The 18,707-nt window shown below is 40.3% G+C and overlaps 1 protein-coding gene across 1 annotated transcript in view; it reads right to left on the bottom strand.

The window, feature by feature from the left end:
- The window catches only part of LOC135512402 (serine/threonine-protein phosphatase 2A 56 kDa regulatory subunit delta isoform-like), a 60,590-nt gene that overhangs the window by 33,229 nt on the left and 8,654 nt on the right, over positions 1 to 18,707 (bottom strand). The window contains exon 3 of the mRNA XM_064934409.1: positions 4,421 to 4,598. Within this exon, the coding sequence (XP_064790481.1) occupies positions 4,421 to 4,598 (178 nt within the window). The remainder of the gene's footprint in view (positions 1 to 4,420; positions 4,599 to 18,707) is intronic.

Raw genomic sequence — 18,707 nt, 5'->3', positions numbered from 1 at the left:
CTGAAATACTCTACCTCAGGCAAGCAAAACAACCAGCTGTTGTTTACAAATATACAAAGACTGCCATGTACTGTACAATACAGTTATACAGTTCACACTCAAAAAGTTTAGCCTCTGGGGCTAGTTCCATTTATTTACACAAGAGAGCATAGGCTATAGCTAGCTACATCGATGGGCTTTTATGTCTTTCTGCCGTGCGTATATCATACTGTATATGCATTGGATAATGGCACAATCATTTGGGCTTTTTGGGTTCATTAAATGTGATTAATGTAGAGCTCATAAAATGTATTTAATATATGGCTAATCAGGCTCAGGTAGCATCAAGTTAGAATGTTAATTACGCATAATTAGTTCAATAAAGTCCACCTGTGTGCAATCTAAGTGTCACATGATCTCAGGATTATACACCTGTTCTGAAAGGCCCCAGAGTCTGCAACACCACCAAGCAAGGGGCACCATCAAGCAAGCGGCACCATAAAGACCAAGGAGCTCTCCAAACAGGTCAGGGACAAAGTTGTGGAGAAGAACAGATCAGGGTTGGGTTATAAAAAAAATATCAGAAACTTTGAACATCCCACAGAGCACCATTAAATCCATTATTAAAAGAATATGGAACCACAACAAACCTGCCAAGAGAGGGCTGCCCACTAAAACACACAGACCAGGCAAGGAGGGCTTTACTCTGGTTAGATTAAACTTTTTGGCCATCAAGTAAAACACTATGTCTGGCGCGAACTCAATACCTCTCATCACCCCAAGAACACCATCCCCACAGAGAAGCAATGGTGGTGGCAGGATCATGCTGTGGGTATGTTTTTCATTGGCAGGGAAAGTGGTCAGAATTGAAGGATGACGCTAAATTCAGGGAAATTTTTGAGGGAGACCTGTTTCAGTCTTCAAGAGATTTGAGACAGGGACGGACGTTCACCTGCCAGCAGGAAAATGACCCTAAGCATACTGCTAAAGCAACACTCGAGTGGTTTAAGGGGAAACATGTAAATGTCTTGGAATGGCCTAATCAAATCCCAGACCTCAATCCAATTGAGAATCTGTGGTATGACTTAAAGATTGCTGTACACAAGCAGAACCCATCCAACTTGAAAGAGCTGGAGCAGTTTTGCCTTGAAGAATGGGCAACAATCACAGTGGCTAGATGTGCCAAGCTTTTTGAGACATACCCCAAGAGACTTGCAGCTATAATTTCAGCAAAAGGTGGCTCTACAAAGTATTGACTTTGGGGGGTGAATAGTTATGCACGTTCAAGTTTTCAGTTTTTTTTGTCTTATTTCTTTTTTGTTTCACCCCCAAAAATATTTAGCATCTTCAAAGTGGTAGGCATGTTGTTTAAATCAAATGATAGAACCCCCCCAAAATCCATTTTAATTCCAGGTTGTAAGGCAACAAAATAGGAAAAATGCCAAAGGGGGGGGGGTGAATACTTTCGCAAGCCACTGTATATGCTTTATAATGCGAGAAACACTGACTTACCCGGGATTTATTCTCAAGATGGAACATTTGTAAAATACCGGGAAAATATTAAACCCTAGTCTGCATGGTGTGTTATGGCGAGGTTTCACTGTCCGACTTAGTGCAGGCACTGCTGATCCAATTGTAGAGCTGTGACGATACCTGTATTGCAATATTTCTTTGATGGCAAAAAATGAAAACACGAAGCAGACAACTTTTTGATCTTTTAAAACCCTGCTGTATGTAAAAAAAAAGTGTGTTCCATATCTTGGGAAATAAATAAATGTGACTATGGATGGCAGCATAATGATGTTTGTTTCCAACATTAGGTCTGTCTTTCTAAAGAAGCAAAATCTCCTTTGTGTTTTGTTTCCTTGCCAATGTACTAACGAGTATCGCGATACTGGCATTGTCCCGGTCCTATGCAATTAATGCCTGCAATGTGTCATGTGGTACCTCTGCTGTACCTCTGTCTGGCCACAAGGGGAGACTCTCAATGAGAGGAGAGCCCAGAGCCACAACAGGAGGGAGAGCGAAAGAGACTGAGCAACAAAACACAAGAATGAGAGTGACAGAGAAGGAAATGGATGTGGTCATTGAGAACCTGGGTTTTAGAGTAGGTTATGTGCTAGCACCTTGGACTTTGCCTGTACTAAGTAACCACGCTTAACATAAAGGCAATAAGGCAGCTATCTTCATTTAATCAATACCATACCTTATGAGTTATACGAGTTGAAAAGGCATTTGAGTCTCGAAATCCCATTGTTTTCCAATAATAACCAACTTCTAACAATATAACCTAACATTTCATGAACATTCTGGTGAAAATAGGCTGACGTACGTGCCTTCAGAAAGTATTCATACACCTTGACTTATTCCACATTTTGTTGTGTTACAGCCAGAATTCAAAACAGATAAAACTTTTTATTTTTTAAATCTCACCCTTCTACACACATTAACCCATAATGATAAGTGAAAACAAGTATTTAGAAATATTTGTGAATTTATTGAAAATGAAAATACAGAAATCTCTCATTTATATGAGTCTTTATACCCGAGTCAATACATGTTAGAATTACCTTCGGCAGCGATTACAGCTGGGAGTCTGTGTAAGTCTCTAAGAGCTCTCCACACCTGGATTGTACATTATTTGCACATTCTTTCTAAGATTCTTCAAACTCTGGAAAGTTGGTTGTTGATCATTGCAATACAGCCATAGATTTTGCCATAGATTTTCAACCAGATTTCAGTCAAATCTGTAACTAGGCCACTCAGAAACATTCAATGTTATCGTGGTAAGCAACTCCAGTGTATATTTGGCCTACTGAAAGGTGAATTTGTCTCTCAGCGTCTGTTGAAAAGCAGACAGAGCCATGTTTTCCTCTAGTGCTTAGCTTAAATAAAAAATGTTTTATCCTAAAAACACTCTAGTCCTTGCCAATGTAACAGATGTGAAACGGCTAGCTTAGTTAGCGGTGCGCGCTAAATAGCGTTTCAATCGGTGACGTCACTTGCTCTGAGACCTTGAAGTAGTAGTTCCCCTTGCTCTGCAAGGGCCGCGGCTTTTGTGGAGCGATGGGTAATGACGCTTCGTGGGTGACTGTTGTTGATGTGTGCAGAGGGTCCCTGGTTCGCGCCCGGGTATGGGCGAGGGGACGGTCTAAAGTTATACTGTTACACCAATGACAAGCATACCCATAACATGATGCAGCCACCACCATGCTTGAAAATATGTAGAGTGGTATTCAGTGAGGTTGTATTATTTTTTTTGCAGTTTTACTTTAGTGCCTTATTGGAAACAGGATGCACGTTTTAGAATGTATTTTTATTCTGTACAGGCTTCCTTCTTCTCCCTCTGTTACTTAGGTTAGTATTGTTGAGTAACTACAATGTTGTTGATCCATCCTTAGTTCTCCTATCACAGCCAATAAACTCTGTAAAAGTTTTAAAGTAACCATTGGCCTCAAGGTGAAATCCCTGAGCGGTTTCCTTCCTCTCCAGCAACTGAGTTAGGAAGGACGCCTGTAACTTTGCAGTGACTTGGTGCATTGACACACCACCCAAAGTGCAATTAATAACTTCACCATGCTCAAATGGAAATTCAATGTCTGCTTTTTTATTTACTTTAACCCATTTACCAATATGTACCCTTTGAGAGGCATTGGATAACCTCCCTGGTCTTTGTGGTTCTATCTGCTCGACTGAGAAACCTTACAGATAATCGTATGTGGGTTATTATTTTAGTCCTTAACTTATTTAGACTTGCCATAGGAAAGGGGTTGAATACTTATTGACTCAAGACATTTCAGCTTTACATTTTTTATGAATTTGTAAAAAAAAAAATATTCTCAAAACACATTTACATTATGGAGTATTGTGTGTAGGACAGTGACCAAAAAAAAATCAATTTAATAAATTTTAAATTCAGTCTGTAACAACGAAATGTGGCCTGCCTAAGTTAAGGGATGTGAATACTTTCTGAGGCCCTATCCGTGTGATTAATTCGAGGGAAGACATACAGTCCTGCCTTTTGAAGAACTGGTATGAAAGGGCATACATCCATGACTGATGCAAGTGGTAGGGATCTGATGAAAATATGCAGATAAAAGCTATTGCCAGTAAGTATTCATAGAGATGCTAAACGATCAACAATGCTTATGTGTACGTCCCTGATCATCAAAGCCACCACAGGTGGAACAATCAGTTCTGGATGGAGTGAGGGGAGAGGATGTAGGATATGTGGGTGTCTATGAATAGGACACAGTGATTGTGTCCCCAAGCTTGCACTTGTACACTTCCCATCCTGAATTTAAAAAATGGTGGAAACCTCCTCCAGCCAATGTTTAGACCAAGCCAATGCTTTTAAATCTGTAAAGGGAACAGCACAATTGAGGAGAAAGGTGGAGAATCAGGATGCAGCTAGAGAAGCTAGTGGGTTAGTTGGTGATACCTTTGAGGGCAGGAAGTTTCTGCAGCTCACGGTTCTTGGCGAGGTTGAATCGTGATGAACTCTGGCGACGCTCCTTCTTGACGATCTGGGGACCGCTAGAGTACTTGATCTTGTTGAGCTGAGTGGGTGGAGGGGTGCTATTGCTGGGACGCTTGCTGGCAGTCTGCTGCTGCGCCGCCTGTGGACAAGAGACAGAAAAATCACAATGAGCTCGTTGAAGTATGTTGAGGCTTGGAAAAGTTTAAACCACTGAAAATGAAATGAAAGATGGAGGTTTATGCCAACTAAATACATAATATTGTCCTCCTGAAACGGAGTAAACATCCCTGCCATTTCTTGGGAGTGACATTTACTATCAAAGTAGTTCAATCTAGGAGATTTTTATTTTTATTTTTTTATTTTTAAATACATCCAATCTGGTATAGTGGTTCTCACTAGCTGCTTGCCCATATTAGTCACAATGCAGAGAACAGTAAATGACTCCACAGAGACTCATTGGCTTGGACTAATGATGCCATTATCCTGGAGTTCTAAAGCGAGCACACAGAGACAACTCGAACATGTGACTGGTCATGCTGTTGAGAATGAGAGAGTGATGAACTAGTGTCAAATAAGACTCATGGGAGGGATTTTATTCTGTCAAACTCTACAAATACTACAATTCCATGTCCAAAAGGTCTAACTTTTCTCTACAGCTGTCCTCTGGGACTATAGATTAGAAGGAATACAGTATAGTCAATGATGTCCAGATTTAATTCAATCAAATTTCAAATGCTTTATGTACATGATTCCATGAATAGAGGTTCATCACAAACATCAGGGGCACTGCAGAAACTCCCCTGACATAACTGCAGTCCTCCTCGAGGATTGTATTGAATTTACAAAAATCTTAATTTGATCTGTATTGTCACAACAAAAGAATCCTGCAGCGACAGAATGTTTAATCCAGACTTTTCCAACATTGAAATGATGCTTTATCTGTGGTTAGGCTATTAGCTGGCCAAAATTAGGTTTCATAAAAAGTACAATACTGCGTCTTAGTGCAGGTTCAGTGAATTTATGTAATTCCTGCGGTGCAAGAAAATTCTCAGCGACAACAGAGTGATCAAATTAAGATCCTACAACATGTACATGTGTGGAATCACAGGCCAGAAGAAGAGATGTTTTTTTTACATCACTATTATTTTCCCCTCTATAATGCCCAGGTCATAAAATGTACTTTTTGGTCCACCAGCCACTGTGGCAGGTAGATAGAAAAAAAATGACCAGCCACTCGGATTTATTCCCCTGGTAATTTCACAAACAAACAAATCACACAAGAAAACAATAAATGTATTACTAGTAGAAGTAATGTGGTATATTGTTTAACCCTTGTGTGGTGTTCAGGTCTGTGGGAGCCATTTTCACCCCCTACACATTTATATTACATACAGTGGGGCAAAAAAAGTATTTAGTCAGCCACCAATTGTGCAAGTTCTCCCACTTAAAAAGATGAGAGAGGCCTGTAATTTTCATCATAGGTACACTTCAACTAAGACAGACAAAAATGAGAAAACAAAATCCAGAAAATCACATTGTAAGATTTGCTCAATAGCAAAAGTTTATTTTACACCATAATTTGCAAATAAATTCATTAAAAATCCTACAATGTGATTTTCTGGATTTTTTTTCCTCATTTTGTCTGTCATAGTTGAAGTGTACCTATGATGAAAATTACAGGCCTTATCTTTTTAAGTGGGAGAACTTGCACAATTGGTGGCTGACTAAATACTTTTTTTGCCCCACTGTATGTGGTGTTCGGTTCCACTGGACCCGAGAGTAATAAAAGTTTGGAAAAGTGTGTGTAGGTGAAAACAAGTAAAAAATGAAACAAAAAGGTTTGCTGTGTCTTCACTATGACTTCCTCCTCCCTGGGCCTGCTGTTTCAACATAGGCAGGGAAACAGACAACACCAATAACCTATCTCGTGCTTTTCTCACACTCTTTACCCTTTGTAGTGTGTGAACCTATACTAGCTTTGCATGTGTGGCTCTTTACCACAATCAATCAGCATGGCAAAAATAATCTCTGCTCAGAGGGCCTTATAAATCATTTTTGCAGAGAGAGAAGCTGGTGTGGAAGGAGTTTTCCAAACATGAGGATCATGTCTCTGTCAATTCAGAGTCTGACAGTGAGATGGAAGAAGAGAATGAGATTAACCCTCAGCCAGCCCCAGGACCAGCCAGTCAGCAACCAGCTTATCAGCAGCCTAGAGGAGAAATATGGATGCCCAAAACATTGTGAAATTGAAATGGTCTTCTTGCCCAAGAAATGAGCCACCCCGTATGGCTGCCAATGTGATAAGAATGCAACCAGAGCCGACGCGGTGGTGGTTACTCATGTGCAGGACATAGTCTTCATTTGAACTGTTTATCCCAGGCACCATCCAGAAAATCATTCTGGACTGCACTAATTTGGATGCAAGGCATGTTTTCGGAGAGAGATGGACCAAACTCATTTACATGCATACTTTGGGGTTCTTATCCTTGCTGGTGTTTTCAGGTCCTTGCTGGGAATCCACAGAATACCTGTGGGATGCAGAAACTGGCAGAGAACTTTCTGTGCAACAATGTTTCTGGAACACTTCCACTATATTTCCAGGATTATCCTCTTTGATAACAGAGACACCAGACCAACTTGGCGGCAGCGAGACAAGCTAGCTGCCATCAGGTCAATGTGGGACCAGTGGGTGGACCACCGTCTCCTGTTTTACAACCTTGGGTCCAACGTTACTGTTGATGAACAGCCTATGATATTTAGGGGCTGCTGCCCCTTCAGGCAGTGCATACCATCTAAACCTGCAAAATATGGGATCAAGATCTGGGCTGCCTGTGATGCTGCTTCATCATATGCGTGGAACTTGCAAGTCTATAAAGGGAAGCCAGATGGAGGAGCCCCTGAGAAGAACCAAGGGATGCGGGTTGTCTTGGACGTGACACAGGGACTCTGTGGCCATAACATCACATGCAATAACTTTTTTTTTTTTTTTTTTTTTTTTAACTTTGCGCAAGCTGGGAGAGGAGCTCCTCAAGAGGAAGCTGATGATGGAAGAAACATAACTAAAAAACAAGCCAGAGCTGTTGAATACACGGAACAGGCTTATTAATTACTCTAAGTGTCTGTTCACGGCCGAACACATCCCTAGTGTCCTACGTGCCAAAGAAAGGCAAAAATGTGGTACTCATGAGTACGCTGCATAGAGATGGGAGAATCTGTAGCCAGGAACAGCAAAAACCAGATATCATAATGGATTACAATGCCACAAAAGGAGGGGTGGACAATTTAGACAAGCTGGTGACTGGCTACAGCTACAAAAGAAGAACCTTACTCTGGCCACTTGTTATACTCTTCAACATCTCTGTGTACAGTGTGTTTGTCATCTGGATGGCGTTGAACCCAGATTGGGACAGAGGGAAGCTCCGGAGGAGACGGCTCTTTCTCGAGGAGCTGGGCAGGGCATTGGTAAGACCTCAAATACAGAGGAGGTAACATATCCCAAGGACCTCAGCTTCTGCAGCCATTGTGAGGAGGATTCAGGAGGATGCTGGTGTCCCATCTTCCTGTCCCACAGAACCAACAACTCCAATTTAGGAAGTGATATTGTTACATGTGTGTCTGACTCTCCTACCTTGGCCTGCTGTAACTATGCATGTGAGTGAATAGGATATTAGTAAAATTCCTGAACAAAATGTTTTCATCGTTCTAGATTGAGCCGCTAGCAGCAGGAAGAAGCGCTGCGATGTGTGTGGACCCAAGGACAGGAAGACAGAGTACAAACGCATCAAGTGCAAGAAATACATTTGCAACACACCCACAGTAAAAAAATAATTAAAACAAATGTGTGTAGAAAGGCCTTAATGCATGTTTAATGGGGCTCATTTACCATTTCCATAAAATACTGTATGTAAAATGTGTTGTTCCAATGTTCAGTTCAAAGCAATAAACATCAATAGTGATGATAACCTTGTATCATTTATATTTTTTCAAGATAAACATGATTTATTCCACCCATGTCTTGATTATAATTGATTTGTTTACAAAAGTCAGAGCTTTTATTGATAAATGTGATCTAGCAGAGGTAAACGCAAATATTAACCATGTATGCTGTCTATATTGCTTGTAGTTGATATGTCAACATTAAGTATTTTAGGGGAAATCGTATTGGCTGTATTGTTCTAAAAACTCAATAATGGTGTTGGTCCATCACATGGGGTGACCCCGAGTCGTTTAGCCTAAGCGTCACAGACGAGACAAAAACATTAACCTGCCCCTTTAAAAGGCAGGAGGTAACCATGGTAGCGCGATGGAGTCATGTGTGTGCCTGCACTATTGAGTCTGACTAGACGAAGCATTGTCTTCTCTTCCCTATCAGTTGAAACTCAAACATTAAAAACCAACCTAGCTTGTGAACAAAACAATGCCAAGAAACACAAGGACAAAGTCACACTTCATCAGTAGACTTTCGTTTCAAGTAAATTAGACCATTTTCTATGCCTGTGGAGTGGGCAGTGCTACTAAAAATGAATATTTCACTCTCCCCCCAGGCAGGCAGTGTTGCAGCGCGAAGTGGAATAGGCTATTTGGGATTCCTAGTTTTGACTTTGTGCGATTAATTTACCAGCTATGAAGGGAAGTGGCAAAATACTTTGAAATCAGCAACTGCCGCATTTACTATAAAATGTATTCATACTTGACTTTTTTTTTTAAATTAACAAATGCAAGTGAAATGCTCACGCTGTGGATCCCTGACCACCCGCCAACGTGGCTGGTAAAAATAGAAATTTTACCCAAAAATATACCCGCATTTGGCTGGTAACAGGTGTTACTTTTAACCCTGATTTTAACACAATCTTGGGATTTTAGGCCCTGATAATGCATCTTAAAAATTGTAGTTCTATGCTAACCTAAAATTCTCTATTCGCATATCATTCTTAGACAAGCTTGCCATTGGATATACAGGTGCTCTTGTAAAGGACTCCATTCAGGAGTAACATCAGTAGCTCCTTTGTAATATTAAGACAGGTATGTGGAGTAGAGGTCAACTGATTAAATCGGAATGGCCGATTAATTAGGGCCGATTTCAAGTTTTCATAAGAATCAGAAATCAGTATTTTTGTACACCGATTTGGCAGATACATTTTTTTATATTATTATTATTTATTTATTTTACACCTTTATTTAATCTTTATAACTAGGCTAGTCAGTTAAGAACACATTCTTATTTTCAATGACGGCCTAGGAAAGGTGGGTTAACTGCCTCGTCCAGGGGCAGAACGACAGATTTTTACCTTGTCAGCTCGGGAGATTCACTCTTGCAACCTTACAGTTAACTAGTCCAACGCTCTAACCACCTGATTACATTACACTCCACGAGGAGTCTGCCTGTTATGCGAATGCATTAAGCCAAGGTAAGTAGCTAGCTAGCATTAAACGTATCTTATAAAAAAAACAATCTATCAATCATAATCACTAGTTAACTACACATGGTTGATGATATTACTAGTTTATCTAGCGTGTCCTGCGTTGCATATAATCGTTGTGGTGTGTATCGTCGCTCCAATGTGTACCTAACCATAAACATCAATGCCTTTCTTAAAATCAATACACAGAAGAAGTATACATTTTTAAACCTGCATATTTAGCTAAAAGAAATACAGGTTAGCAGGCAATATTAACCAGGTGAAATTGTGTCACTTCTCTTGCGTTCATTGCACGCAGAGTCAGTGTATATGCAACAGTTTGGGCACCCTAATTTGCCAGAATTTTACGTAATTATGACATAACATTGAAGGTTGTGCAATGTAAAAGGAATAGTTAGACTTATGGATGCACCCCGTTAGATAAAATTGTAACTGTTCCGTATTTCACTGAAAGAATAAACGTCTTGTTTTCGAGATGATAGTTTCCGGATTCGACCATATTAATGACCTAAGGCTCGTATTTCTGTGTGTTATTATGTTAGACTTAGTTATATGATTTGATAGAGCAGTCTGACTGAGCGGTGGTAGGCAGCAGCACTTTCGTGCATTTTGCCAGCAGCTCTTTGTTTTGCTTCAAGCATTGCGCTGTTTATGACTTCAAGCCTATCAACTTCCGAGATTAGGCTGGTTTAACCGATGTGAAATGGCTAGCTAGTTAGTGGGATGTGCGCTAATAGAGTTTCAAACGTCACTCGCTCTGAGACTTGGAGTGGTAGTTCCCCTTGCTCTGCATGGGTAATGCTGCTTCGAGGGTGGCTGTTGTCGATGTGTTCCTGGTTCGAGCTCAGGTAGGAGCAAGGAGAGGGACAGAAGCTATACTGTTTCACTGGCAATACTAAAGTGCCTACAAGAACATCCAATAGTCAAAAGGTTCATGAAATACAAATGTGAGAGAGAAATAGTCCTACAATTCCTATAACAACTACAACCTAAAACTTCTTACCTGGGAATATTGAAGATTCGTGTTAAAAGGAACCATCAGCTTTCATATGTTCTCATGTTCTGAGCAAGGAACTTAAACGTTAGCTTTCTTACATAGCACACATTGCACATTACTTTCTTCTCCAACACTTTGGTTTTGCATTAGTTAAACCAAATTGAACATGTTTCATTATTTAGTTGAGGATAAATTGATTTTATTGATGTATTATATTAAGTTAAAATAAGTGTTAATTCAGTATTGTTGTAATTGTCATTATTACAAATAAATAAATATATATATATATATTTTAAATCGACATGAGATTTTTTTTAGTCCTCCAATAATCGGTATAGGCGTTGAAAAATCATTAAATCGGTCGACCTCTAATGTGGAGGTTAAACTGTAAGTCTCTTGGCTTTACAAACCACTTGCAAGGCCCCTGTTCTCATAAAGGCCAGTTCTCCATCCCTTACATCCTTGCAAAGCCCACCAGTGGTCGTGCCATGAGCGTTAAACACTCTCCCTCTGCCATCAGGCTCAGACATTTCCTGTCTAGTTGAGACCAGGAGGGATTCCCTGAGGAAGTTACCTCTACGCTTAATAGGTCATTCCATTGAATAAATTCACTGTAGTATCCTGTTGAAATAGAAACGCATTCAGCTTCAAAAAGGTCACATGTTGAAGGTAAAAGCTGTCTCAATAGTTGAGTCAAAAAAGACACTCCATTCGATAGGTCTGGGTAAAAAAATAAAATAAGTTAATGTACTATAAAAAGGTGCAGGTAACGTTACTCAAGCAACTGCAGTACTCTCATTGAAGTACAGTAAAGGGATCTGTACTATTGAGTAGCTTCTGAAACGGCTTCCCCCTTAGAAACGGATCAATCCAGAAGTGAATAATAACAACCAAAGGGGAGTTTTTCCATACTCAAGACAGTGTAAAATATCTATCCAACTGAGCAACACATGTTATATATTGGCCTGCCAACATCAAGTATGGTAATTGAGCTGGATTTATACATTTTAAATTACAACTGTGCATGGTTTCATTTAGGCCTACATCTATTGATTTATCTCTATCATGACCAGACAGACGTGTAGACAAATTCGAAACAGCAAATACAACAATAATGGTATCTGGGTCTGTCTTCCAATACTCCCAACATGGCATCCTTTTCCTCAGCTCCTTACTCACGTTACCTTTTGACAGGTGGAGATACTGAATATGTTTTCACTATGGCATGCGCCTATCAAGATCAACGATGCAGACAGAAAGGAAATGGAAAAAGGTTGCCTCCTAAACAATTGTCCCAGCCTTTATCATCGCATACTGTATATGTTTGAGAGTGCAAAGTCTGCATGCAGTGCATTCACACATCTGGGCATGTTTTTGAAAACCTGGGTAGTGATTGTTGTATGTTATGGACCATTCCCATCAGACACAGGTTGGAGCTTGCCCAAGGCATGACATAGATGGCCTGAATAGGCGGGTTTGCATGACTGAGCTGATCTCAAAATAGACCCAATCAATAGCCTTTCACCCCACGCAAAGTCAAGCCCTAAGCACCCTGTGTTTCCTGTCATCAATAGCGTTCTCTGGACTGTGGGATGTTTTGAAAGCACAAACACTATCGTTTGTTAAGGTACACACGCTTATACGAGAGGTTAACAAACCACAGCAACTAATGGAGTGTATCCAGTGTCTAGCCAATGTTAATGAGGTGTAAAGTTCCAGGACATGGTGATACAATACTTGTTTATAGTATACAGCCGTGTTTTTCAACCCTTTTCCTGCAGACCCAAGTTAGTGCTCGTTTAGAAGAAAAATGTGAGCACAAACACATGATTCAACTTATCAACTAATTACAAAGCCCTGGATTTGTTGAATCAGGAAATTGAATAGTTCAATCAGGTGTGGGTCATCCTATATGATTGCAATCACTTTCTGACTGCACCCCTTTTGATTTGAACGAAACCTTTCATACATGTTTTCCCATTGTGGAAGTGGTCAGAAGGTGACTTTTTGGAACTGAATGACAAAACATTCAGGAGATAAGTGATCAAAGTCTACCCATATTGTATACCGCACCCTACCATGAGACGCCCATGTCTTAAATCACTGAAAAAGATAAAATGTTTAAGTTTGATATAATATGAAATCTTACAAACAGGTTTGTCAAACTATTCTATGATTTCTTGAGAATGTTTATTTTAATGTAATTTTTTAAGCTTTAACATCAACTATCTAAACATCTCAATTGGGTTGAGGTAGGGTGATTGTGGAGGCCAGGTCATCTGATGCAGCACTCTCCTTCTTGGTAACACAGCCTGGAGGTGTGTTTTAGGTCATTGTCCTATTGAAAAACAAATGATAGTCCCACTAAGCCCAAACCAGATGGGATGGCGTATCACTGCAGAATGCTGTGGTAGCCATGCTAGTTAAGGGTGACTTGAATTCTAAATCAATCAGACAGTGTCACCAGCAAAGCACCCCCACACCACCTCCTCCATGCTTCACAGTGGGAACCACACATGCCTTAGATCATCCGTTCACCTACTTTGCATCTCACAAAGACACTGTGGTTGGAACAAAAAAAAGCTCAAATTTGGACTCATCAGACCAAAGGACAAGTTTCCTCCGGTCTAATGTCTATTGCTCGTGTTTCTTGGCCCAAGTAAGTTTCTTCTTCTTATTGGTGTCCTTTAGTAGTGGTTTCTTTGCCGCAATCCAACCATGAAGGCCTGATTCACAGTCTCCTCAGAACAGTTGAGGTTGAGATGTGTCTGTTTCTTGAACTCTGTGAAGCACTTATTTGGGCTGCAATCTGAGGCTGGTATCTCTAATTATCCTCTGCAGTAGAGGTAACTCTGGGTCTTCCTTTCCTGTAGCGGTCCTCATGAGAGCCAGTTTCATCATAGCGGTTCATGGTTATTGCGACTGCAATTGAAGAAATGTTAAAAGTGGACTGATCTTCATGTCTTAAAGTATTGATGGACTATCGTTTCTCTTTGCTTATTTGAGCTGTTCTTGCCATAATATGGACTTGGGTCTTTTACCAAATAGGGCTATCTTCTGTATACCACCCATACCTTGTCACAACACAACTAACTGGCTCAAAGGCATTAAAAAAGGAAATAAATTACACAAATGAACAAGACACACCTGTTAATTGAAATGCACTCCAGGTGACTACCTCATGAAGCTTGTTCAGAGAATGCCAAGAGTGTGCAAAGCTGTCAAAGGCAAAGGGTGGCTACTTTGAAGAATCTCAAATATAGTTTCATTAGTGTAACACTTTTGGTTATTACATAACTCCATGTGTGTTATTTGATAGTTTTGATGTCTTCACTATTATTCTACAATGCAGAAAATTGTTTAAAAAAATAAAGTAAACCCTGGAATAAGTAGGTGTCCAAACTTTTGACTGATACTGTATGTGACCGGTTTCATTTGAATGTGTCTTTTTTAAATCAAAATGTGCTTTTGGCAGAAATGCCTTCTGGAAAATGTTGACTTTCATGTGCCTTAATAACAAACTTGTATGCCATCTGAAAATACAAATCCAAATTGTTAAATTACGAGCCTAGTAGGTTTAGCCACAGAAAAATACACGGAGGTGTTGGACATGCTGACAGATTAATTTCAGACTGCCTTGTAACCTGCTTCTGTGTATAACATGAGCTGCTCAGTATACAGTGGGGCAAAAAAAGTATTTAGTCAGCCACCAATTGTGCAAGTTCTCCCACTTAAAAAGATGAGAGGGGCCTGTAATTATCATAGGTACACTTCAACTATGACAAACAAAAATTGTTTTTTTTTCCTACAGAAAATCACATTGTAGGATTTTTTTATGAATTTATTTGCAAATTATGGTGGAAAATAAGTATTTGGTCAATAACAAAAGTTTCTCAATACTTTGTTATATACACTTTGTTGGCAATGACAGAGGTCAAACGTTTTCTGTAAGTCTTCAAGTTTTTCACACACTGTTGCTGGTATTTTGGCCCATTCCTCCATGCAGATCTCCTCTAGAGCAGTGATGTTTTGGGGCTGTTGCTGGGCAACACAGACTTTCAACTCCCTCCAAAGATTTTCTATGGGGTTGAGATCTGGAGACTGGCTAGGCCACTCCAGGACCTTGAAATGCTCCTAGCGAAGCCACTCCTCCGTTGCCCGGGCGGTGTGTTTGGGATCATTGTCATGCTGAAAGACCCAGCCACGTTTCATCTTCAATGCCCTTGCTGATGGAAGGAGGTTTTCACTCAAAATCTCACGATACATGGCCCCATTCATTCTTTCCTTTACACTGATCATTCGTCCTGGTCCCTTTGCAGAAAAACAGCCCCAAAGCATGTTTCCACCCCCATGCTTCACAATAGGTATGGTGTTCTTTGGATGCAACTTAGCATTCTTTGTCCTCCAAACACAACGAGTTGAGTTTTTACCAAAAAGTTATATTTTGGTTTCATCTGACGATATAAGATTCTCCCAATCTTCTTCTGGATCATCCAAATGCTCTCGAGCAAACTTCAGATGGGCCTGGACATGTACTGGCTTAAGCAGGGGGACACGTCTGGCACTGCAGGATTTGAGTCCCTGGCGGCGCAGTGTGTTACTGATGGTAGGCTTTGTTACTTTGGTCCCAGCTCTCTACAGGTCATTCACTAGGTCCTCCCCCCCCCCCCCCGTGTGGTTCTGGGATTTTTTTTTCTCACCGTTCTTGTGATCATTTTGACCCCACGGGGTGAGATCTTGCGTGGAGCCCCAGATCAAGGGAGATTATCAGTGGTCTTGTATGTCTTCCATTTCCTAATAATTGCTCCCACAGTTGATTTCTTCAGACCAAGCTGCTTACCTATTGCAGATTCAGTCTTCCCAGCCTGGTGCAGGTCTACAATTTTGTTTCCGGTGTCCTTTGACAGCTCTTTGGTATTGTTCATAGTGGAGTTTGGAGTGTGACTGTTTGAGGTTGTGGACAGGTGTCTTTTATACTGATAACAAGTTCAAACAGGTGCCATTAATACAGGTAATGAGTGGAGGACAGAGGATCCTCTTGAAGAAGTTACAGGTCTGTGAGCCAGAAATCTTGCTTGTTTGTAGGTGACCAAATACTTATTTTCCACCATAATTTGCAAATAAATTCATTAAAGATGCTACAATGTGATTTTCTGGATTTTTTTCCCTCATTTTGTCTGTCATAGTTGAAGTGTACCTATGACGAAAATTACAGGCCTCATCTTTTTAAGTGGGAGTACTTGCACAATTGGTGGCTGACGAAATACTTTTTTGCCCCACTGTATGTGCATAATCCTGTCTACCGCAGATGTTATTTTTTAAAGATATCATGAAGACCTGAAAAAAAAGTTTTGCTACTGCTCTCAACATTGCTGCCTTAATAGCACTTCGACAAAGCTCATTCGGAAAAAGTTGTGAAGGACTACTTTCTGGAGGATGATTGTGCCATGCTGACTTAGAAAATGAAATCAGACAATGAAAAAAAAAATCCTTGATTTAGGGAAATACATTTTAATTGAACCAGACATTGTAGAGTCTTCTGATGACAATGGTGGGGAAGAAATGGTGTCGTTGTCACGGAAGAAGTTGACCGAGGTTTGAAATCAGTGGAATGCCTGGTGGAAGCAGAGAGATGACTGCCAAATGCAGAGAGTCCAAAAAAAGAACACAGAAATAAGGATGTTGTAATCCGGAGACAGGTGTTTAATACACCTTCAAACTAAGGGAAACCATGGCATCCAGGTCAGAGGGAGAGAAACATTCATCCATGTATACGGGTAAGAGTCTCGCTACATTTTCAGATATAGGTTTCTAATTTAGTCAGTCATTTTTATTGAAACGAAAGTGCACTGTTAGCGAGCTCGGTAACTTTACGTGTATGATCTATGTAGTAATATTATTTGCATCTCAGAAAGACCTTTTCATTGCTAGTTATAGCCTAATGTTAGCTAGCAAGCTAACATTGAAACTAGTTGGTTAGCTTTAGCTACCGGCAGATTTATGCATGGTAGTTTTGCCGTGTTCAAAACCACTGGGAACTCTGAAATATACGAGGTCAAATCATGTCGTCAGAATTCTTCAGGTCGGAAAGTCGGAGCTCTAGAAAGAGGTCCGAGATCCCAAAGTTGGAATTCCGAGTTGGATGACCATTCAAAGCGATTTTCCCCAGTTGGAGCTACTTTTTTTCTAATTCCCAGTTGTTTTGACTCAGCATTCGAGTTGGGATTATGGTTCATTGTCAGCTAGCTAGCTACAGTTGAAGCCGGAAGTTTAAATACACCTTCGCCAAATACATTTGAACACAGTTTTTCACAATTGCTGGCATTTAATCTGAGTAAAAATTCCCTGTCTTAGGTCAGTTAGGATCACCATTTTATTTTAAGAATGTGAAATGTCAGAATAATAAGAGAGAATGATTTATTTAAGCTTTTATTTCTTTCATCACATTCCCAGTGGGTCAGAAGTTTGCATACACTCAATTTGTATTTGGTAGCATTGGCTTTAAATTGTTTAACTTGGGTCAAATGTTTTGGGTAGCCTTCCACAATAATAATAATAATAATAATAATAATTTTGGCTCATTCCTCCTGATAGAGCTGTTGTAACTGAGTCAGGATTTTAGGCCTCCTTGCTCGCACACGCCTTTTCATTTCTGCCCACCAATTGTCTATAGGACTGAGGTCAGGGCTTCGTGATGGCCACTCCAATACCTTCACTTGGTTGCCATTTTGCCACAACTTTGGAAGTATGCTTGGGGTCAATGTCCATTTGGAAGACCCATTTGCGACCAGGATTTAACTTCCTGACTGATGTCTTGAGATGTTGCTTCAATATATCCACATAATTTTCCTACCTCATGATTTCATCTATTTTGAGAAGTCCACCAGTCACTCCTGCAGCAAAGCAACCCCACAACATGAAGCTGCCACCCCCCTGCTTCACGTTTGGGATGGTGTTCTTCGGCTTGCAAGCCTCCCCCTTTTTCTCTAAACATAAAGATGGTCATTATGGGTTTCATCAGATCAGAGGACATTTCTCCAAAAAGTACGATATTTGTCCACATGTGCAGTTGCAAACCGTAGTCTGGCTTTTTATGGCGCTTAGGAACAGTGGCTTCTTCCTTGCTGAGCGGCCTTTCAGGTTATGTCTATGTAGGACTCGTTTTACTGTGGATATAGATACTTTTGTACCCGTTTCTTCCAGCATCTTCACACGGTCCTTTGCTGTTCTGGGATTTATTTTCACTTTTTGCACCAACGTACGTCTCTAGGAGACAGAATGCGTCTCCTTCCTGAACAGTATGACGGCTGCGTGGTCCCATGGTGTTTATACTTGCGTACTATTATTTGTACAGATGAACGTGGTACCTTGAGGCATTTGTAAATTGCTCCCAAGGATGAACAAGACTTGTGGAGGTCTACATTTTTTTTCTGAGGTCTTGGCTGCTTTCTTTGATTTTCCCATGTTGTCAAGGAAAGAGGAACGAAGTTTGAAGGTCGGCCTTGAAATACATCCACAGATACACCTCCAATTGACTCAAATGATGTCAATTAGCCTATCAGAAGCTTCTAAAGCCATGACATAATTTTCTGGCATTTTCCAAGCTGTTTAAAGTCCCAGTCAATTTAGTAGATGTAAACTTCTGACCCACTGGAATTTTGATACAGTGAATTAGAAATTAAATCATCTGTAATAATCTGAAATAATCTGTAAACAAGTCTGTAAACAATTGTTGGGAAAATTACTTGTGTCATGCACAAAATAGATGTCATAACCGACTTGCCAAAACTATAGATTGTTAACAAGAAATTTGTGGAGTGGATGTAAAACG

The sequence above is a fragment of the Oncorhynchus masou genome, chromosome 24, assembly GCF_036934945.1.
Source record: "Oncorhynchus masou masou isolate Uvic2021 chromosome 24, UVic_Omas_1.1, whole genome shotgun sequence".
Lineage (NCBI taxonomy): Eukaryota > Metazoa > Chordata > Actinopteri > Salmoniformes > Salmonidae > Oncorhynchus > Oncorhynchus masou.
The sequence above is the reverse complement of the archived record's forward strand: the minus strand, read 5'-3'. Positions and strand labels throughout refer to the sequence as shown.